The following is a 21,742-nucleotide window of genomic DNA, read 5'->3' as shown; positions in this document are numbered from 1 at the left end:
AACTGTGAGAGGGACTGGGAGAGGTCACACTAGAGGAAGGACAGGACCAGGAGCTGGACTATGGAACATCATGTTTCCACCAGATGAACCCAGATCATATGTGCAAGCAGAGGAGGTCCCGGTGACACAAAATGCACCAACTGAGGAGTGGCTTGATGATTTCCAGACCTTGTAGACCAAGCTGGATAGTAGACTAGTTCATCAATGAACTGGAAGAAATGCACCAACTTTTGTTCTCTGGAATGTTAGAACTAAATTTACCTTCTGCTTTAGTGTTATGCTACAATGCATATTTCCCTTTTGGTCAAGTTCATTTATGACTGTTATATGATTTTGAAGTTTAGCTGACTGTGAAATGAATGGTTTATCTGAAACTGAATGTTTCTCTGATTTTAATTCAGTTACCGCATGTCTGTCAGTTATCTAAGTTTTGACATATCTTCGGTTATATTCTGTTGATGTTACTGTCGGCTTCCTGTCCATCTCAATGATCAGATGTACCACTTACTTTCTTTAGCAAGTATACTTATATAATGTTGAGTGTTGTTTCATTTATTAAATTAAACATTCAGCTTCACACTCTCTTTAGAACAACCAGCAGTGTCAAATGCAATACTTAGTTAAATAAGAATTTGACATGAAGCCACTGTACAGCCAAGGCGGGGGCCTATTTGCGAAAAAATAGTAAATCTAAGGGCTTTTTTGAAAAATCTCCGGCCACAAGCCCGCTCCAGAGCCCTCTGGTCACTGACAGCGGGACCCCGCCCAGCTGGCTTGCTTAGTCAGCACTTAATCCGTATCAAAACGAGAAAAGCACCGTATGTGCACGCTATAGCCAAGTTATATCACCACTTTGATGCACACCACAACTTGTGGCACCAAAGTGACCGTCCACGCCAAGTTGTGACACCACCACTGTAATTACCTCTTTAATTTTCTATTTAACTGGGACAAGCTAATTACAATATGGTAATTCCAACCAACTATTTTCTTTGCTAGGAATCCAACCGAACAATCACCATGCCCAAATCTTACATGCATGTGCCATATAAATATGTACATTAACCTGCTAATTGAAACCACAAGATAAATACCATATATAACATTCTATATATTCACTGCTAATAATTTTGTTGTGTATTAACTATTTTTAAAACAATATCTTTCCGTTAAACGTTTTTTTGTCCATTGTATCCCTACAAGTTCATCTTCCCTACAACTAAATATTGGCTTTTGCATGGACAACCAGGAGGAAGCTAACATGTACGACTATTACATACATAGTTGTTTTCTACGCAATTAATGACATGAATACTTATTTTCCTACGGCATGCAATCTGATTCACCATGAAAAGTTCTGCCACCTTCAGCAACGCATCCAACTAGAGAAGCACACAAAAAATACATAGAGGCTATTACGAAACATGAAGAATGCTACGAAACTGCCAACAACCAGCGCCACTTTCCAAACGACACGACAAAAGATCATCCATTCAAGGCTGGCAAATACATCTTTGAGTACATCAAGAAAGGAATCCCACATGTACATGTCTTATGAAACTATTATGCATCTATCAAATAATCAAGTCAAATAAATTCATCACTTCTATTTTCTCAACCGAATTTCAGCAAAATAATTTCAATAAAATTTCGCAGCAACGCGCGGGGGAATTACCTAGTATACAAAAAATACTGGGCGAAGAAACAACAAAAGGGGACCCACCAGGTGGCCACAAGCCTGTGGGCGCGCCCTACCCCTAGGGCGTGCCTCCCGAGCTTGTGGGCCCCCTGGCCAGCCCTCGGTGTCCATCTTCTGTTATATGAAAGGTTTTGACCTAGAAAAAAAATCATAAGGAAGCTTTTGGGACGAAGCGCCACCGTCTCAAGGCGGGACCTGGGCAGAAGCAATCTAGGGCTCCGGCAGAGCGATTCTGGCGGGGAAACTTCCCTCTGGGAGGGGAAAATCAAAGCTATCGTCATCACCAACGATCCTCTCATCGTGGAAAGGTTAATCTTCATCAACATCTTCACCAGCACCATCTCCTCTCAAACCCTAGTTCATCTCTTGTATTCAATCTTGGCCTCAGAACCCCAGATTGGTATTTGCGGGTTGCTAGTAGTGTTGATTACTCCTTGTAGTCAGTGGTGGAGCTAGCAATTGAGAACAGGATGGTCCGTCCCCCAACCCCTCCCCCCCAGTTTTTTTGATAAAAACTATGACATGTGAACCGTTTTAATTAAAGCTATTTTGTCTTAGAAATAGATCAATATGGTCTTAGAAACACACTAAAATTTCTAAGATGTGCAAAATTTTATTGTGTTCTAAGACCATACGGATCTTAGATTTTTTTTATGTTCTAAGTAATTACCAATATTACAAAGAAATAGATCAATATAGCCTTGGAAACACACACAAATTTTCAATTAAAGCTATGTGGGGCAAAAATGATGAGTCATGTGTGATACGTCTCCGTCGTATCTACTTTCCCTAACGCTTTTTTCTCTTATTTTGAACTCTAATTTGCATGATTTAAATGAAACTAATCCGGACTGACGCTGTTTTCAGCAGAGCTACCATTGTTGTTTTGTGCAGAAATAAAAGTTCTTAGATTGGAACGAAACTTTACGAGGAATTTTTATATGAATAAAGATAATTTCTGGAGCGAAGAACCACCGGAGGGGGCATCTGGATGGGCACAACCCATCAGGGCGCCCCCCTTCCAGGCATGCCCAGGTGGGTTGTCCCCACCCGGTGGCCCCGCAGACCCTGAAACCGACGCTATAAAATCATATTTTTTAGAAAAAAACAGGGAGAAAAAATTATCGCGTTTCACGAGATGGAGCCCCTGCCATCTCATGTTCTTCATCGGGAGGCCAGATCTAGAGTCTGTTTGGGGCTCCGGAGAGGGGGATCTTCGACCTTCGTCATCACCAACCCTTCTCTATCGTCAATTCCATGATGCTCCCCACCGGGAGTGAGTACTTCCTTCGTAGGCTCGCTGGTCGGTGAGGAGTTGGATGAGATTCATCATGTAATTGAGTTAGTTTTGTTAGGGCTTGATCCCTAGTATCCATTATGTTCTGAGATTGTTGTTGTTATGACTTTGTCATGCTTAATGCTTGTCATTTTGCGCCCAGGTGCCATGATTTCAGATCTGAACCGTTTATATTATCATCATTATATATATGTTCTAGATCCATAGTGTGGACCATAGTGTGTATGCGAGTGTGGCTTGCCTAAGATGTGGCTTGAACAAAACACACACCTAAATTGGTCAAACTTGCCTAACCTTAAATGTGGCATGGATGCAGCGGCGAGCGGGCCCTAGGCGGTTTTGGACCAAACCCAAACTGATCGTGTGCGGAGAGATGTTGCACTAATCCAGAAATCTTAGGGAGCAAAACAAAAAATTCAGAAAAACGCTATCCTACCTCTCGCGCGTGCGGCCTTCACGACCCACCCATGATGGCGGCGGCGGCGGCGGCGGCGGCGAGGCGCGCCGCCACCGGCCTCTTCCCGCTGCTCCTCTCCTCACAGTCCCGAGCCTTCCCGCGCCACGGAGAGTCCCTAGCCCTGCCCGCTCTCGTTCGCCCCCGCCGCCTCCTTTCCCACCCCGCCAAGCTCTTCTTCTGCTCCGCCGCCGCCTCCTCCAATGGCGCGGCCCCGGAGAAGGCCCGGGACATGCACCTGTACAACACGAGGTCGAGGAGGAGGGAGCCGTTCCGTCCGCGCGCGCCCGGCGGGGAGGTCGGCATGTACGTCTGCGGCGTCACGCCCTACGACGACAGCCACATCGGCCACGCCCGCGCCTACGTCGCCTTCGATGTCCTCTTCAGGTTCGTCCGTCCACTAGTCATTCAAGCTCGGCGCTGCTGATTTCATGGCAGTTTTGGTCCACTTGGCTGTGTCCTGTGTTTGTGCCAGTGTGTTCGTGTGGGTCAAATGGTGAAAATCAGAAACGATTTTGCAACTGTAAAAGCAATGCTAATACCTAATAATTGAATTTAATAGGCCATTTTATCTCTGTATATCTCTAGATGGAGAGGCCAGAAGCAATTTGTCCATTTGATAGTCAACACTTAATAGTACCCATTTTTGTGATATGCCCAGCTCAGTTTAGGAAGTTCTAACATTAACACCATAGCAAACTGTGCTATAATGGTCCAGTTATTCGACTAAGCTTGAATATGCTAGTAAAAATTTTCTATGGGCTTATGCACCCGCTGATAGTCTGGCATTCTAAAACACTATGCATGTAATGTCACCAGTGAACATTTGGTCCTCTCTTGTTTTCGTCAAGTAATTTTTTTTTCCCAGGTAGGGAATGGGAAGCACTGCATCTGATTATCTTTGGTCTCCTGACATGTAATTATGGCCATCTTAGGTACTTGCGTTATTTGGACTATGAAGTACGCTATGTTCGGAACTTTACTGACATCGATGACAAGGTGATTTTCAGGTTGAATTTGTTTGCATATAACTACAAGTGATGTTTGGTTCTTAGTTTTTAAACTAATTTAACAAAAAATGCTACTATTGTATTTATAGCTTCTCTTGCATCATCTCCATTTAAAAGTTGTCAAATTATAGCATTACCGTCCAGAAAAATGATTATGACCTGAACTGAAATAGAGAAGGCAGAGGTCTTCTTTTGATGCTCATGTAATGTGAACAGTTCACTTCAGACTTATCCCTGAATTTAGTTTGCTCAGTTCATATCCACTGCATTCAGTTCGCTGCTAATTGTATTAAGCTAGTTTACCTGGAAAACTAGAAAGAAAATTTAAACACCGATTACATCTGCACAGGAAACCTGAGTTGCACTTCTGGAATTCTGTAGATAATTGCAAGAGCTAACCAATTGGGGGAAGATCCTTTTAGCTTAAGCAAAAGATACTCTGATGATTTCCTGTCGGACATGGCTCATCTTCAATGTCTACCACCATCTGTGGAGCCCCGTGTTTCAGATCACATTGATCAGATTGTAACCATGATAAAACAGGTAAGTTGTACTTGTAACGTGGCTCATTGGTGTCGTACTGTCTTGTGTGCACTACTTTTTACATATCTGTATGTGTGTGTGTGTGTGTGTGTGTGTGTGTGTGCAGTTGGTTGTTGTTATTTATCTTTTGTTTTTATACTGCTTTCTGCAATAGCCTTGCTAAGTGGATTTGCTCCTATATTTGGTTGAAATACCCTTGTTTGGACGTACTCTTATCCATCCAGAGCATTCGGTTGTTATCATTATAATGTGCTGCTTTCATGGGGTTGGTCAATGCATTTGAGCTTCATTTTTAAGCAGGTTATCTAATAAAAATAGAATTCTTGTACAAAGGACATCCATTTCCAAAGTAGGTTGTTACCATGGCAACCTAGGAATTTGCTATTACATTCAGTATACTCACATCCTCTTCATTTATGAAAAAAATAACAACCTGAGATTGCACTAGTTCTTTGCACATGTATAATGTATATGGCAATGTTGGATGTGATATAATTCTGTATATGCGGCTGTGGACATGAAGAACAATACTTTGTGTTATTGATGTTTAGTACTCCCTCCGTCCCACAATATAAGACGTTTTTGCAAGCTACGTCTTACATTGTGGGACAGAGGGAGTATGTCTTACTGTTAATCTGAGTTCTATTACCTATATAATATGTTTACACAAATCCAAAATAAATTACAGACACTTACAGTTCTCATATTTTCAGAGTATCATAATAGAGTTCTTTTCTTTTGGTTTGACTTCCTTTTTTTATGCTATTTTTCTTGGAACAGATCATCGATAATGGTTGTGCATATGTAGTAAGTGGGGATGTCTATTTCTCTGTTGACAATTTTCCTGAATATGGGAAGTTATCGGGTCGAAAACTAGATGATAATAGAGCTGGTGAAAGGGTTGCAGTTGACGAGAGAAAGAAAAACCCAGCTGATTTTGCCCTATGGAAGGTAATAGACGTCCCATTTCCCCATTTCAAGTATGTAGATTGTTCCGTGTCTGCTCTGTGAAGAGTTGATTTAGATATTTACTTCAGCACCAAGTTAGTTGATTTTGTGTGAACTGTAGGCTGCAAAAGATGGGGAGCCATGGTGGGATAGCCCTTGGGGCCCGGGTAGGCCAGGATGGCACATTGAATGCAGTGCCATGAGTGCACAATACTTGGGCAATTCTTTTGACATTCATGGTGGCGGGGAGGACCTGATATTTCCACATCATGAGAATGAAATTGCTCAAAGCTGTGCAGCATGTTGTGACAGCAGCATAAATTACTGGGTGCACAATGGTTTTGTCAATGTAAATGGCCAGAAAATGTCTAAATCGCTTGGTAACTTTATCACTATACGCAAGGTAATTCATTACATGAATACTGTGTTTTCTGAATAACTATACCCTGCTTTCTCAAAGATTGCCAACTTTTTCAGGTCATAGAGCTGTACCACCCGCTTGCATTGAGGATGTTCTTGCTTGGTACCCACTACAGGTCACCAATCAACTACACAGTTGAGCAGCTTAATGTTGCATCAGATAGATTGTACTACACTTATCAGGTATATTCTATCTTTATATATTCATGGCTTCATGCTATTGCTATCTTTTTGCTACTATGTTCACATGAACTGCTTACATGCTTAATAACATGTCATATCAGGTATATGCTATTAGTCTATACTATGTCATATTGTTTCGAAATCAAAGTGGTGGCTCTCTGTGGCCGTTGGGGTAGTGGCTACAAGAATGTTTGAATAACACCAACCAGTTTAAACAACATTTAGTCTATTTATATGAATTTACTTGTAAGTTGTAGGCGCCTGTTGGATATGAGGATCACTTTGGATGCAGGAGCCGACGAACCTGTCAGGCCTTCATTTTTTGGCTTTTCTTTTAACTGTGTTCATACGCCAAAAGTGACCATCCTAGAAAAGTAAAGCCAGTGAAGCTTTAAAATGGCGTGTGCAAAAAGGGAACTGTTATTCCTATGCCAACGTACTTGCATATCTACAATGTACTTGCGTATATACAAAATTTTCAGGCCTTCATATTTTGACTTTTCTTATAACAAGGATGTGTACATATTCCAAATGTGGCCTTCCTACAAAAATAATGCCAGTGAAACCTTACAATGGCATGCACAAAAAGGTCACCATTATTCTTATGCCAACGACCTTGCGTATCTAGAGGCAAATTTAGCGATTTCACTATTAGTTAGATACACTATGCCTTTTGTCTCATGTTCTTGAAGCGGACTTGCAGCATGGTTTCAGTGCTAATTCTGCTGTACAACTTTCAGTAACTTAATAATCAATGCTCAACCTGGACTAGATGTTGTTATCCTGGTCAGAAATTTTAATCTGAGCCTTTTGTGGCCTAGGCTGGCTTAATCTGAAGAACTGTTTTTTTTCCTATACTGATATATTTATATATTTTGACCTCCCTGATTTCATCCTGCCTGTTTAGAAGTGCTGACAGATCAGCCCAAAATTTAGAGTTACTATTTCATCCATGGTCTTGTGCTTCCACATGGTGTCACTCGACAGTGTTGCTTTAGAATCCATGGGAGTACAGTAGTAGTCGCTCTGTGTCTCTAGCTGAAGTCAGTCAGTTTACAGCCAGCAACGGGTAGCTTTTGTATCCATGCCTGAGACTATAAAATTGCTCCTTGTGCCTGACTAGTCGGAACTCTCGACTTGTGTTGGCACTAAAAGTTACATTTCACCATTCTTGTTATTTCATCAGGCGATACTTTAAATGCCATTACTTGTAATTCATGTCCTTATGCTGAATCATTTCCTACATACAGACATTGCGCGACTGTGAAGAAAGCACCCAGCAGGACCAAAGCAGTAGCGGAGGTTCACTACCTTTTACTACCACGCACTGCATCGAGAAGCTTCACGAGGATTTCGAAACCTCGATGTCCGATGATCTTCACACTTCGGTGGCGCTAGCTGCTATTTCCGAGCCGTTGAAAGTTATGAATGATTTGCTGCATACTCGTAAGGTAAAGCCAGTGATAATAAACTTGTGGAGGTACATTTTGGATTCACTACTCTACTCAGGTAGAAGTACTAGTCGCCTTGACTACTTTCTTTGCTCTGGTGTTGTGTTTGGTCAGGGAAAGAAGCAGGAGAAACGGCTGGAATCACTCGCGGCGTTGGAAGAGAAAGTGAGAATGGTGCTTTCTGTCCTAGGGCTGATGCCTTCGAGCTACCATGAGGTGAGAGCCGCGTTGTGTAAACTGAAAACAGCAGATTGGTGGCCAGCCACTGTTGTGATGCTTGGTTCTGGTGAAGAAGACAAATGTGTTTCCATGCTGTGCATTCTACTAGTGTTGATGATCCACTGAGGACGACGACCTTGTGCTGTTGTTGTTTCTCAGGCTCTGCAGCAGCTGCGGGAGAAGGCGCTGCGGAGGGCGGGCGTCACCGAGGAGCAGGTGGTGCAGAAGATCGAGGAGCGGACGGCGGCGAGGAAGGCGAAGCAGTTCGGTCGGTCGGACGAGATCCGGGACGAGCTGGCGGCCCTCGGCGTCGCCCTCATGGACGGCCCCGACGGCACCGCCTGGAGGCCCTCCGTGCCGGCCTCGGAGCAGCCCGTGGCTGCCAAGAGCAGTACATGAACATGAACCCCCAGCGCGGCACCCTCTCCAGCCGGTGACAGTTTTGAGAAACCGCAATGTATGTATGTTATCGAGTCCATGACCTGCAGTAGTGAATGAAATGTAGAGAGACAGAGAAGAGTTTTGATCGATGCCTGCAATGTGCCAACAAAAAAATTGTGCCAGAAAGTCTATCTATCCATAATAATAATTGTGCATTTCTTTTTCCTGGCTGCCAAAGGAGGTACTGGCAACTAGCAAAGCCAGGTAGCAACGGTTTCCACGTGACCGTATCGGGGCGTGGTCCCACCGGTCGGTGGCCGAGGGGCGACCCCAGCCACACGCTCGTCGCCGTCCCCTCCCCGCCGCGGAGCAGCGGCAGTGGCACGCGACACGCTTGCTCCGCTGCCCATGGCCGCTCGTTCCGCCCCTCGCCGCGTGTACGCCTCCCCTCCTCCTCTCCGAAACCCCACCGAGAAATTTCAAACTCCACTGCAGCGCCACGCCTAGCTCCCGAGCCCGAGCGAAGCGGCCATGGCGATGGCGGCCTCCTCCGCGCTGCAGCCCGAGCGCTGCCTCCTCCCCCTCGCCGGGCCCCGCCGCCGCATGCTCCCGCCGCGCCTGCTCGTCCTCCCGCACCGGCGCCGCGGGGCCGTGAGGCGGTTCTCCTCCAGAGACAGCGGGGGCGGGCCCGCGGGCGCCGTGGAGAAGCGCTCCGTGGTCCCGGAGGTGGCGGCGGAGAGGAAGGGAGGAGGGGATGTGCTTGCGGAGGAGGTTGAGGAGGAGGAGGCGCTGGAGCTTCGGTGGCCGCCCTGGGAGGGGCTGCCGGAGCGCTACAGGCTCATCGGCGCCACCTCCCTCGCCTTCGTCATCTGCAACATGGACAAGGTGCTTGCGCGCGCTCCGCTCTCTTTCTCTCTCGTTTAGGGGCATTTCTTACTGCTTAATTGGCCTCTATCCGCTAGCACGGACGGTGCTACTGACACGCCTTGCGGTGGTCCGCGAGAGCAAATCGGAGAAACTCAAGATGGGGGAAAAACAAAGCATGGCTTAAAACTGGGGCGCAGGTCCGCAACTAGACTGAATTTAACACCATTGTTGCGTCAAGGCGTCGACAGAAATGCACGCGCCACATTTGGGAGAACACTAATACCGGTTTGCTCATGATCAAAGCAAGCGGTTACCATTTACCACCGCGCATCTGCCACGCTCAACAGGTTTTGATGCTTGGGGCGGCGTCTTCTTTCGGTTTTCCTCTAGCCGCATGCACGCCGCAGAGAGGGCGTAGCTGTGAGAAACTTCAGCTCAAGCCTACCGGTTGGAATTTTCCTCTTACGACTTTGCTTAACGGTTAATTCCATACCAAACATGATATCTGTCAGGTTGTGCGATATCCGTTCTGGCATTCGTCTGCATCCATATTGCACGTATTTTTTGTCGTTGTTGATGTCGACCGAAGTGTTTCTGCACCATTAATTGTCTCGCTGGCAAACCATCTGACTTGCTCAAGGTTGTTAATGCGGTCTTGATATGCACTTCTTCACTTAGCGTAGCTAATTACTTCTATGTGTGGCTTATCTAGGCAGTTCAGTTTTTGTTTCCTCAGGAATTTCTGCTAAACGCAACTACTCTACCTTTTCAGGTTAACTTGAGTGTTGCGATCATTCCAATGTCACATCAGTATGGTTGGAGCTCATCGACTGCTGGCCTAGTTCAATCATCATTCTTCTGGGGCTATGCTTTGAGTCAACTACCTGGGGGCTGGCTGGCAAAATTGATTGGTGGAAGGTTTGTTTGGGGTAACAAAAAGCCTCCTGTACATTTTATAAATACAAATACAAAGTTATCTTTGATTTTGCATACACAAAGATTTTTTGCATCATAAGTATAGTTATTGACTGCTGGTGACTCTAATATGGCATTGTCCCAAATAAAAGTTAAATGTCATGATGACAGTTGTTTCTTCTTCACCTATGCTATCTAACTAAAACCATCTGTCCGTACCATCGGAAGAATCTTTAGACTAAGTGTAGTAGGTAAGGAAAAATGCAAAAGAGAAGTATGACGTGCTAAATGCTACTCCCTCCAATCCAAAATAAGTGTCGCAGTTTTGAACTAAGGTTAGTTCAATCTTAATTCAAACCTGCGACACTTATTATGGATAGGAGGGAGTATAATATGGTTTGTGAGTTCTACCTGGCTTTATAATGTTATTTTGCCTCTTTTCCGGTTGCATATTTTTATGTTATCAGTCTAGCTTGACTCTTAAATTCTTAGCAACAAAAATTCATAGGCGTAAACCAACAATAAATGAATTAAGAAACAAGCATGTAACTTGTTTAGCAGGCGCTTCTTGCATAACTCAAAGGCCATCTCTTATAATTTGATTTCTTATAATTTGATCATAAATTTTTTCTCATCTTATATTTCTCATATAATGCATATTATTCATTTATTTATTTTCATATTGCAATAATTGTTTTTCTCATATGCTAATTGCAGGACAGTGCTTAAGGCCGGTGTTCTTGTGTGGTCTTTGGCCACAGCTGTTATTCCTGTTGTAGCAGGATTCATGCCAGGACTTGTGCTATCAAGGATTCTGGTATACCTCTACTCATTAGTTAGCCTCTAGAAACTTCTTGTTCACATATGATCCGGTACACTTAACTTCTTTTGTGCTTTTTTTACCATGTTTTGTACATTGGTTTTATTTCTGTATTAGGAACACATACCCATACAAAGCATACTTTCAACCGAGAGTGATGGCTGTTATTATTTGGGTTAACGTTTCTGTGTATTCTGAGCATAAATTAGCATAGACTGGGTTACCTATAAAAACATTTTTTTAAGATGATGATTGCTATATTATTTCATATGCACATTTCCAGGTGGCAGGTGTATCATATTTATGTAAAAATGTGTTTTGGTGCAAATAAGTGTCCCTTCACCTTACCATATAAAGCACCCCATGCATTATTGCAGTACCTGCATGTCAACTTTGGTTTTTGGAGCATTCCCATGCGATGACAATACCTAGTTTCTTTTATCACATCTTCATGTCAGTACGGTGGGAGTGTTCCTAGTAATAATTTACTATTTAAATATTTATCCTTGTATTTATTCATTTTAACTTTGTTGCTATGCTAGGTAGGCATTGGAGAAGGAGTCTCACCATCAGCAGCTACAGATTTAATTGCACGGTAAGCCTAAAATACCTTCTCCTTGGACACAGGCTACCATTTACATCTCCTTCATGTGAATTTCAGGCTGCTTCCTAAAATTTTAAGCAGGAATTTTCACGGTTCTCATGTAGTTGTAGAGATATTTATTAGAAATACCCTGTATCGATGATGGTGAATCTTGTGACTATACACTCTTCGCTAGCTAACTAGTGTATTGGCATTGTTTTTGTGGATATTTAATGTTTAGATGGATTCTTTTTTAGCTACCTGTGCTTAATCGCAGGTGGTAGCTATTCACGTTCTTTTATTGAAATACATAAAAGATTGATGTACGTCTTATTCTGGATTTTTTATGACGATTATATTGCATAACTTTCTCAATGGTTATTGGTGTGGATATGATGTAGCTTTTCTGTTGACACGTTTATGAAAGAAAAAAGAACTATGTATTATTACTCCCTCTGTTCCTAAATACCTTTCGTCCGAAAATACTTGTCATCAAAATGGATAAAAAGAGATGTATGTAGAACTAAAATATGTCTAGATACATCCCCTTTTATCCATTTTGATGACAAGTATTTTCGGACGGAGTATTTGTCTTTCTAGAGATTTAAACAAGTGACTACATACGGAGCAAAATGAGTGAAAAATATGTCTATATACATCCGTATGTGGTAGTCCATTTGAAATCTCTAAAAAGACAAATATTTAGGAACGGAGGAAGTACTTGTTATGCTTAAAGGAAATCCAATAGAAAGCTACCTTATCTCCCTGCTGAGATCTTAATTCTATTGAACATGATAGAAGGTAGTAGAATTATTGCTGCTCTCTGGAAGAACATAGAATAAACATATTAAACTTGAGAAGCATCATTCTCATACATTATTATTGCATATTTAACTGCTATGGCTGCACATTCAGGACCATTCCTCTTAAAGAAAGATCAAGAGCGGTTTCTGTTGTTTTTGGTGGTTTAGCCTTTGGAAGTGTCTTAGGGTAAGTGTTTTGCAGTATTTTCAAGATATATTCAGATGCACGTAAAAGTTTTGGGTCTAAGCAGAAACTTTCATCTTTACAGAAATCCTGATAGATTATCAGACCTTTGTAACCTGATGTAACTTTTTGCTTGGTTCTAAAACAACATTGCATTGCATTTTGACTGTATGACATTATGATTACACAACTTAATTGACAATGGTACGAGATAGTTAACTCCTGGTCTATGATAATATTACAGACTTCTGTTCGCCCCTCCCATCATTCAGAACCTTGGCTGGGAATCTGTCTTTTACATATTTGGTCTTCTTGGAATTATATGGTAAGCAAAAAACTTCTTAGCAGCACATAATTGAATATTTCTTCTGGTTAGCTTCATCTTCTTTTATTTCCACAGGTGTCTAGTGTTTGAATCTGTACAAGAACTACAGCCAGGTGACAATGAAGATATATTAAGTAAGTGCACATCTATTTTACAAGTCTTAACAACCATGATAGAAACTGTCCATTGAGACTTGCAATGAATGTTACTTTTAATCATATCTCTTTTTTAATATACTCCGTTTGTATGTGTTATAGAAGAAAATGAATTGTGGCATGCTAGTTTAGCTGAAGGAATCATATTGTGGCCTTAATGATATCATTGTGTGTTTTTTCATAAGCAGATATGACATATCTAGTGAAAAATCATAGCTTGATGCAATTACCCAAACCATCTTGGTTTGTGTAATCGTATATGAACTGTAGAATATTCGGCAACCTTGTATAGCCAGGTTGTCAGTTTGGTTTGATCTTGTGATCATGATTGTACAATCTGGTCTTCGTAACCTCTATGTCAAGTTTGATCTAACATAAGTGCCATGCCTGACCCAAGTTTACGTATCGTGGCAAATCCTATATGTGCACTTCTGACTGTTTGAGCATAAAGGTAACTTGAAAAATTCCCCCCAAAAGATCAATGTGATGTTGACACAGATTTATGTCAGAAAATCATGTAGTCTATTAAGTAACAGCTGTTAAACTTGGAAGAGAGAAAAGGGATCAATGTGATGCTGACACAGATTTATGTCAGAAAATCATCCTTTCAATCTAACACTAATCAGTTTTAAATATGAGAAATTTCAATTGTACAGCAGATACATTGAGGACTACCTCAAATTTGGTAGTTCCAAATTGATTTGATGTACTAACCAATATGTTTACATGATTATGTTTTGAGTGTGGTTTGCACTAGATTTATCGGTACTATTACAAAATAGCATTCAATATGTTCAGTATTAAGTATTCTTTGAGCTTAGCTTGTTTGCTAAAAATATTTGTTCATTATGATCTTACCATTTCTGCGCAATAAGTACAAAATTTCAACTACAATACCTGAAAATACCATCTACTTTACAGATCTTGAAAATACTTCTGCTGGATCTAATGGTCATGTCTCATCATCTGTGCCTTCAAAGTCATCGGACTCATCACTTGAAGAGATGACAGACTCACTAAAGGTTTGAGAGCTGACATATTCACTATAGTTTTTTCCACCAGTTGAAAAGTAGCTATTGGCATGTCACTTAACCTCTTTGTTAGAACATAGAAGACATGAATCAAGTTAAAAGTGTTACAAAGTTGTGAGATCGATGAAAAAGTTCCAGTATCAAGTTATATCAACTACATCAAATGATCTGAGAAACTTTTCAGTTCATTGGCAAGAAATATGTTGGTTGCTAGAGTGTTTCAAATTGTGAATTTGTGTGAACTGTTTGCCGTTGTAAAAGTGTGAAGACTCGAGAATCCTCTCAAGTAGTTAGTATGTGCAATATAATCGAAACTATCGTTGGTGTGGATTTTGTGCTAGCTTCTGCAATTTAATTTGCTCGAATGAAAATTTATTTTAATCTCTTTGTTTACATGCCATTCTTAGTTTTGTTTACTATATACCCAGAATAGCCAATAGACTGTTCTGCTAGTCTGTTGCTACTGTGTGGTGAGACTGCAAAATATAAATGCTGCCATAGACTTCAGCCGGGGTTGCAGAAAGATGCGCACTGTACTTGGAAGACATCATTTTGTAATAACGAACGATAAGCCAATGAACCAACGAAAACTGTGCCTTCCAGATAAGGAATTTTTCACCTGTATCACATGGCCATCTTGGTCTAACTATAGCACATAACTATGCTTTTGTTAACTTGCATGACATTAAAGGCATACCACTGAGCCTTTCCCTATTTGGATGTTGTATACAGTACATGTTGGGCTTTCCCCCATCTAGCGACAGTTCAGCACGAGTGCTGTGACCTATTTCACTTGGCTGTAGATGTAATTTATAACTCCCAATAAAATAAGGTGACCCTGTTGATGGGAGTGATGCATTATTATGTATTAAATAGTGTAGGTGCTTGATTCACAAACATTACTGATATAGCAAGTTTTATCCTTTGTGTTGTAGGATGTGCCTTGGGGGGAATTCTTTAAAAGCAAGGCAGTGTGGGCAATGATATACACTCACTTTTGTGGAAGCTGGGGCCACTATACTTGCTTGTCTTGGCTTCCAACATTCTTTAGGTTTGGCACTTTGCATTTTGTCTTGTCATTTTTCACTCAATGTATCCCCTTTCGATTAACTAACTGTCTTATTTTCATGAACTGTCCCTAGTGAGTTGGACACACCTATTTCTTTTACTATTCAACATTTTGGTGCTACTATTGAGATTGAATTGCTAGGATTTCGTTCACTAACTTTTCAGTGTGTTAACACCCTATATGAACAACTTTCTTGCACGTGCACACTTTTCCTACTCGTTCAGTTCAGTTTTCTGAAAGTGGATTGACTTCAACAAAGATAGAACCAAATGGAACAGGAGATTTTTACATATAAATTTTCTGAAACTTGTGCTCAAGTTGAGACTGGACATTATAGATTTACGTGGCGCTGTATTGCATAGCTGCTTTCGTATCATAGTCGCATTTGTTGTGATACGTCAATTTAATAATGCTTTAGAAGTCCAGCAAAATGTTTGGGGGAATCCAGTCTTCTTTCTGCTGTTCAGTACATTATGTCAAATATTTGTAACAATGTCCTTGCTTTTTTGTGATATATTCCTGTTCAATTCTTATGCAGTGAGGAGCTAAACTTGAACTTGACAGACGCTGCATGGGTATGTACATGCTTTCATTTCTTATAATTACAGGAACACCCTTGTAATGAAAGCCTCATATCCCTCCTCGTTCTTACTATGTGATCATGGTGTGTCCTTGTTTTTCATTTACAACTACTGCTCCAGTCTCATGTCTTATGAAGTCCCATATTTGGTATTTGTTGTAGGTGTCAATTCTTCCTCCTTTGGGTTCAATGGTTATTACATCTATTGCAGCACCTTTTGCAGACAACTTGATATCAAGTGGAGTTGACACCACAAAGGTAAATAATTGCCTTGAAGATGAAAAAGGAATAATAAAAAATCTGCTTGCTCTGATTTTAGTTGACCCCCTTTATTAGGTTCCTATATGGATGCTCCTAGAGTTTATTTGTAAAGTTTGGAATATTTAAAAATCACCACTGCAAATTGCCACGAGATGTCTAGTTTTCTTGTGTAAGTAAGGCCTTTTTACAGGACAACGAAAAAGTTGAGTCTAAGTTGATTAATTTCTTTTGTAGGTACGGAAAATATGTCAAGCAATTGCGTTCTTGTCACCTGCAGCTTTTATGATGCTTTCCTCTGTCGATCTTGGACTGCCTCCCTGGGTCGTTGTTGCTTTCCTTACAGGTGGTATATCACTCTCCAACTTCGCATTATCAGGTAATTGTGCTAAGCTTGCAGCAATTCCTTTTCCTTCCATGTTTCCAACATCCAAAATCTTAATGTTTCGGTTTACAAACAGGTCTTTATTGCACCCATCAAGATATATCTCGTGAATATGCAAGCATTCTCCTGGTAAGGCATGCAACTTATAACCGTTTTCTGGAAAAAAAAATCTGTGTTTGTCCTGTAAAAAATGGAATGGTAAAAAGAAAACAAAATTCCCTTTGTTTGGACCAGATATTTGGTTGTAATTTTGTTTGTTACTATATCGGACCCTGGACAGGGATTCGTAATTAAAACCCTTGAGATTTTACTTGATAGTAAATGCATTTCCAGAGGAATACCCCACATCCTAGTGTTTCTAGTTTTGGTAGTTTCAGACTTTTAGTGCCTACCGCTAACGAGTCTGTATAATTCATCAAACAATGGTTGTTACTGAAGGCACTGGTGGAAAGGGGAAGCAGAGTTGGCAAGAGAAAAGGCAATTTCTTCTATGGGTGGTTGTTGACTCATTGCCTTTCCATTCCAGGGAATCACAAACACCGTAGGGGCCGTGCCTGGAATCGTTGGTGTCGCGCTAGTCGGCTATCTTGTCGACACAACTCATTCTTGGAGTGTATGCTTGCCAACACCACAAATCTGATCCATCTCCTTGACCTGTATTTTCTATCACGTATCATTCTAACAACTCATTACCGTCTTTTGTACATGTGCAGATGTCGCTCTTTGCTCCTTCGATCTTCTTCTACTTAACGGGCACTGCCGTCTGGTTGACATTCGCCAGCAGCGAGCCCCAGGATTTCAACAAGTTGGCGTCTGAGTCATTAACAGAGAGTAATCAGTAGTCGAAGGACCATTCAGAAGGAAAATCCGTTGGGAGTTTAGCTCACCCTGCCCAGCAAATTTATGGAGCTCCTGGGCACTGGATAGACTGGTAGGAACAAGTAGACAGTGTATGTACATGTCCCATGGGCGTCCAGATACTGTAGAGATCTCTGTATATTGTATAGGCCTTTTCTGCGGTGCATGTATGTTTAGTATGTTGTGGCACAATTTTGGAATGGAAGTGCCTGTCACTGTTTTCCATTGCTGGGAGCTGTGTTGTCCCATTCAACATCCATGCAAAGATAGGTTTTTAGACAAAAAAGGTTGAAAGAAGTCTCAAATGCTTCTTCGGTTCTTCTATTAGATTGACATGCCTTTTCCTTACAAGTTGTTCAAATCCAAACATTCAGATAGCAGTGATACAAACTCTGCAATATTCACTCACCAGAAGCATAAAGAAGTTGAACCCAAAAGCCATTCAAAGCACATGTGACAACATGGAGTAACAAGAATTAGATTGAATGGTACCACAGCTCCAATAAACACAGCACATCAACACCGAAATGTTAAGACTACTTGCACAACGCAGGAAACAACATTAGAAGTTCAATGTTCTACCCTATGAGACATCAAACCACCACGACACAGAAGCTACATAGGTCGGTGTGTACCAGACCCGCTCAATCATCATCTAGACAGCAGATAAACTAAGGGACTGAAACACAGACAGCAGGAAGGCAGATCATTTCTTCTTCTTGGCCGGCGGCTGGTCCTCATCTTCCTCATCCTCCTCATCGTCGTCCTCGTCATCATCATCGTCATCCTCGCCATCTTCACCATCATCATCGTCATCATCACCATCATCATCATCGTCGCTCCCCGCACCAGCGTCATCGCCGTTCGCCTCAGGGTCATCATCCTCGTCATCGTCCTCACCTTCTTCACCCGAGAAGTCCTCCCCAGCATCAGCATCATCATCATCAGCATCACCAGTTTCATCATCCTCATCTTCATCATCATCATCGTCGTCATCAGACCCTGCATCCTTGTTCTCAGGAACCGTCTCAGATTTGATTCTGCCAAATTGCCTTCAGCATTGCACAAACCAGTCAGCAACAGAAAACTATACATTGCAGTGGATGTCATATGCAGAATAGGGTAATGACTTTACTTGATAATTTCTTGCTGGTCCTCAGTGAAGATATCTGCTCCATTGTTTACAGCTTCCATCTGAACATGATTCAAGTCATGTCAGCACAGGAAGATAGGTAGTAATAAGAAATAAGGTTATCATAACAATTCAATGATATAAATAAATGCATATACAAAGCTTATTCAACCGTGGTCAGTAAGCAATCCCTTTGTATACAGAATAACCACAGCACTACAATTTTATTTATTATTGACATAAGAGATGACATTTAATTCTACAGTCACAGTGCAAGGATTTTCAATAAAACCAGTTTGGGCTTTTCCGTTAACATCACAAAAAACCCTGCTTAGGCTTTCCTCAAATACGACACTCATGCGACAGCCACAGTACTTTTTTTTCATTAAATTAATTCAAGGGCTTCCGTAAGAGCTAATTCCCAACAGCAAACGTAATCACGACAATTTTATTGGAACTTAATAAAACACTACCAAAAACATTACTGAGAACCTAACCGTTTTTTTTATATAGTGGACCTATGGCCAATCACACGCGACAATTGCTAGGAAACTACCACTATAACGGTAACCGTTATCCATTCACACACCTAAATCTTATTCACAGCATCATTTACTGCTCTAACCAAACAGGGCACGGTAACAAACCCACGTCCCGAGTCCGAATGACACTCGGAAACGAAAAATAATGTGCTCCATGATGGGACACAGGTGGAGTCCAAGCGCCGGAAGTAGTTTTGGGTAATCATCGTGCTCTACAACTGGCAAAACCCGACAATAACAATCTTCCCTGCTTGGCAGAGTTGAGGCTTGGAATCATCAACACCTGCCCTGATGCAATGCAACAAGATATTTTCTCTGCTTGGCACAATGTACCGACCTAGGTTTGCACCTGCAAACGAACCTCCCCTGATGCAGCCACCCAGATCTGCCTAGATGCCCTAGATCTACCCGCAGAAACCAACCGCGGAAACTAAACAAGCACTGTTTAGCAGGACACAGAGGTCAAAATTGCCTAAGCATTACGGTCAAGAGCATAGGCCTCCAGATCTAGGGGCCAAACCAGCCGGATTCCTTGGGTCAAACCCTCAGGGACGCAAACCACACCATGCCTTCGCCTAACGAAGGAGGAAAATTCAACTCCACCAGCGCTGGAATCACGGTCAACGAGCCAATCTGGTAGCAACTCGTAACAACAAACGGAATAACAAGGGAGGCAGCACGCGCGCGCAGGCACAATAACAAGGCGGAGTAGTAATAAATAGTGGAGAGGGGCGCCGGAGGCTCACCGCGAGAGCGAGGAGAACCAGCAGCCTCTGCGCGGCGACGGCCAGCGCGCCCGCCGCCTGGCTCCCGTGGAGCGCCGTCGTCGTCGCCACCGCCGCCATCTCTGCACGGAAACCGGCGAAGCAAACGGGTGAGGCGCGGTTTCTGGGCGCGGAAGCGGCCAAATCTGGGCTCCGGGCCCGGAACCCTAGAGCGGGGCGGAGCGGGGGGGAGGGGAGGGAGCAGGCCGTACCGTACCTCTGTTGCTGCGCCGAGGGGGGGAGGAAAGAGATGACGGGATAGGAGGGGCGAGCGTGCGCCGGATTTCTTGGGGCGGAGGCTTTAATAGTTGGGAGGTGTGGGGGGTTAGGGTTTTGGGCTCCGCGGTGGACTGTGGGTTAGGCTGGGGTGGAGTGGAGGCGCGGCCGTGCCCGTCCCGTCCCGTCCTAGGGTTTTGGTGCGACGAGGGGGCTGACGGCTGGGGCCGGGCCGGGGCCGTTGGAGATGGAAGACGGCGAGGTGGGTGGTTCCTGCGGCTGCTGCAGTCCACTGGCTTCCATCGGCTTGGATTTGGGCTGGCTGCCAAGCAGGGCCCATCTGCCAGGGAGTTGCCTGCTGCGCTGTCCAGCCTACCTTATATATTGTCCTTAACAAGAAGCCCTTGTTTGACCAAGCTCATGTTCCAATAGCAGAAGCAGCGTGAGGATCAAGAGCACGTCATCGCCCACCAGCATTTCATTGTCCAAAAAATAAAAATAAAAATCACACATCCACACTTCTGCTCGAGGATGAAGAAAGGAGTTCGTCATCGGTCACCGAGACTTTAAGTGGCCGGTCATGAATCTCGCCTCTTGCGATCTTACTTCTCTAGGCAGGGTGTTCATTGCGAAGGAAGTGCGCGCGGCTGCCAAAAGTTATGCAAGTATCAGGGCGCCGGGGCCCGATGGCTTTACATGCATCTTTTTCCAGTTAAGTTAAAATTTGTAGTCGCCTATTCAACCCCCCCCCCCCCAAGTCATTCGCTTCGATCCTTTCAGTGATCGAGCCACTTGGCTCTTTGTTTTGTTTCTTGTAAACTCTTCTTATTTAATGTGATGTGACAAAGCTTTTGCCCGAGTTTCAAAAATGAAGAATAAAATCACACATTCAACCATCATCTGGTGTGAATACTGTATTATCATTGGTGATGTCACAAAGTGAAGTAGAAGCAAAGACGGTTTGAATGTTAACCTTGATTCAATTGATAATCATATTTCCCAAGGGCACATGTAATAAACTAGTTTGTTCATATACCACAAGGGTCTATATGGCATACATATAATTTGAATGTGTCTCTAGCACAAATGCTCTATCTACAAGAATGGCGTGCTAGCACTTTAAGTGCACTAGTACATAATTAGATATTAGAAGCGTGCCTCGAAAGTGGTTTTGTTCAAGGCAAAGCAAAGCCACATGCCCCATCAGAGGCGGTTGTTTTTGTTACCCAAAGTACCGAGGGCGGTTAGAGCTCTGAAACCACCTGTAGTAAAAGGTTGAGGTGTTGGTACTATGGAACCGCTTGTAGTTTCCATACATCACATGTATTTTTAGTATCAAAACTACTCCTGGTTTGTGATACATCACACACACCCATTTCCCTTCTATCTCGATGTGGATTCTCCTTCACCCTTCTTCATTTTTATTTTTTTGCCCCTCCCTTCCATAACCCTAGCACCCTGTCACATTCACCTCCCCCGTGCATACCAAATCTTGAGCGCGACTTTGATGGGGACCGCCATCCATGGAGGCCTCTGATGAACCAAGGTGTGGCCATGTCAGATCTGGTGGGCTGCATATTAGACCGAGGCGGCTCACGAAGGGGAGGGGCACGGTTGAGGCTATCTGGAGGAGAATGTCATTGTCATAAA

At 42.8% G+C, this 21,742-nt stretch overlaps 3 protein-coding genes across 6 annotated transcripts; 2 read left to right on the top strand and 1 right to left on the bottom strand.

Annotated features, from left to right (window-relative positions):
• The first annotated feature begins 3,427 nt into the window (after positions 1 to 3,427).
• Positions 3,428 to 8,828, top strand: LOC123113064 (cysteine--tRNA ligase CPS1 homolog, chloroplastic/mitochondrial). 2 transcript variants are annotated; one of them, XM_044534185.1, is made up of 9 exons: positions 3,428 to 3,837; positions 4,386 to 4,449; positions 4,842 to 5,003; positions 5,784 to 5,954; positions 6,073 to 6,354; positions 6,429 to 6,554; positions 7,805 to 8,005; positions 8,120 to 8,221; positions 8,384 to 8,828. In XM_044534185.1, exons 1-9 carry the CDS (start codon positions 3,464 to 3,466, stop codon positions 8,621 to 8,623), a joined length of 1,722 nt encoding a protein of 573 aa, XP_044390120.1. In that variant the 5' UTR covers positions 3,428 to 3,463; the 3' UTR covers positions 8,624 to 8,828. The 2 variants fall into 2 exon arrangements, with proteins under 2 accessions (XP_044390120.1, XP_044390121.1); XM_044534186.1 differs by having other exon boundaries at positions 3,676 to 3,837; positions 4,810 to 5,003.
• An 88-nt stretch (positions 8,829 to 8,916) lies between these two features.
• On the top strand, positions 8,917 to 17,748 carry LOC123113063 (probable anion transporter 6, chloroplastic). 2 transcript variants are annotated; one of them, XM_044534183.1, is made up of 15 exons: positions 8,919 to 9,490; positions 10,245 to 10,390; positions 11,105 to 11,204; positions 11,750 to 11,802; positions 12,706 to 12,780; positions 13,022 to 13,102; positions 13,178 to 13,236; positions 14,179 to 14,279; positions 15,224 to 15,339; positions 15,896 to 15,932; positions 16,100 to 16,195; positions 16,433 to 16,574; positions 16,657 to 16,709; positions 17,107 to 17,193; positions 17,294 to 17,748. In XM_044534183.1, exons 1-15 carry the CDS (start codon positions 9,137 to 9,139, stop codon positions 17,420 to 17,422), a joined length of 1,629 nt encoding a protein of 542 aa, XP_044390118.1. In that variant the 5' UTR covers positions 8,919 to 9,136; the 3' UTR covers positions 17,423 to 17,748. The 2 variants fall into 2 exon arrangements, with proteins under 2 accessions (XP_044390119.1, XP_044390118.1); XM_044534184.1 differs by lacking the exon at positions 12,706 to 12,780 and having other exon boundaries at positions 8,917 to 9,490.
• Positions 17,749 to 17,900: 152 nt separating this feature from the next.
• Positions 17,901 to 20,275, bottom strand: LOC123113062 (trigger factor). 2 transcript variants are annotated; one of them, XM_044534182.1, is made up of 4 exons: positions 20,089 to 20,275; positions 19,859 to 19,959; positions 18,574 to 18,632; positions 17,901 to 18,490 (listed from the first exon to the last, which is right to left on the bottom strand). In XM_044534182.1, exons 2-4 carry the CDS (start codon positions 19,955 to 19,957, stop codon positions 18,145 to 18,147), a joined length of 504 nt encoding a protein of 167 aa, XP_044390117.1. In that variant the 5' UTR covers positions 19,958 to 19,959; positions 20,089 to 20,275; the 3' UTR covers positions 17,901 to 18,144. The 2 variants fall into 2 exon arrangements, with proteins under 2 accessions (XP_044390117.1, XP_044390116.1); XM_044534181.1 differs by having other exon boundaries at positions 20,094 to 20,273.
• Positions 20,276 to 21,742: the final 1,467 nt, after the last annotated feature.

The sequence above is a fragment of the Triticum aestivum genome, chromosome 5B (assembly GCF_018294505.1).
Source record: "Triticum aestivum cultivar Chinese Spring chromosome 5B, IWGSC CS RefSeq v2.1, whole genome shotgun sequence".
In the NCBI taxonomy this organism is placed as follows: Eukaryota; Viridiplantae; Streptophyta; class Magnoliopsida; order Poales; family Poaceae; genus Triticum; species Triticum aestivum.
Note: the sequence above shows the minus strand (reverse complement) of the source record. Positions and strands in the feature narration are given on the sequence as shown.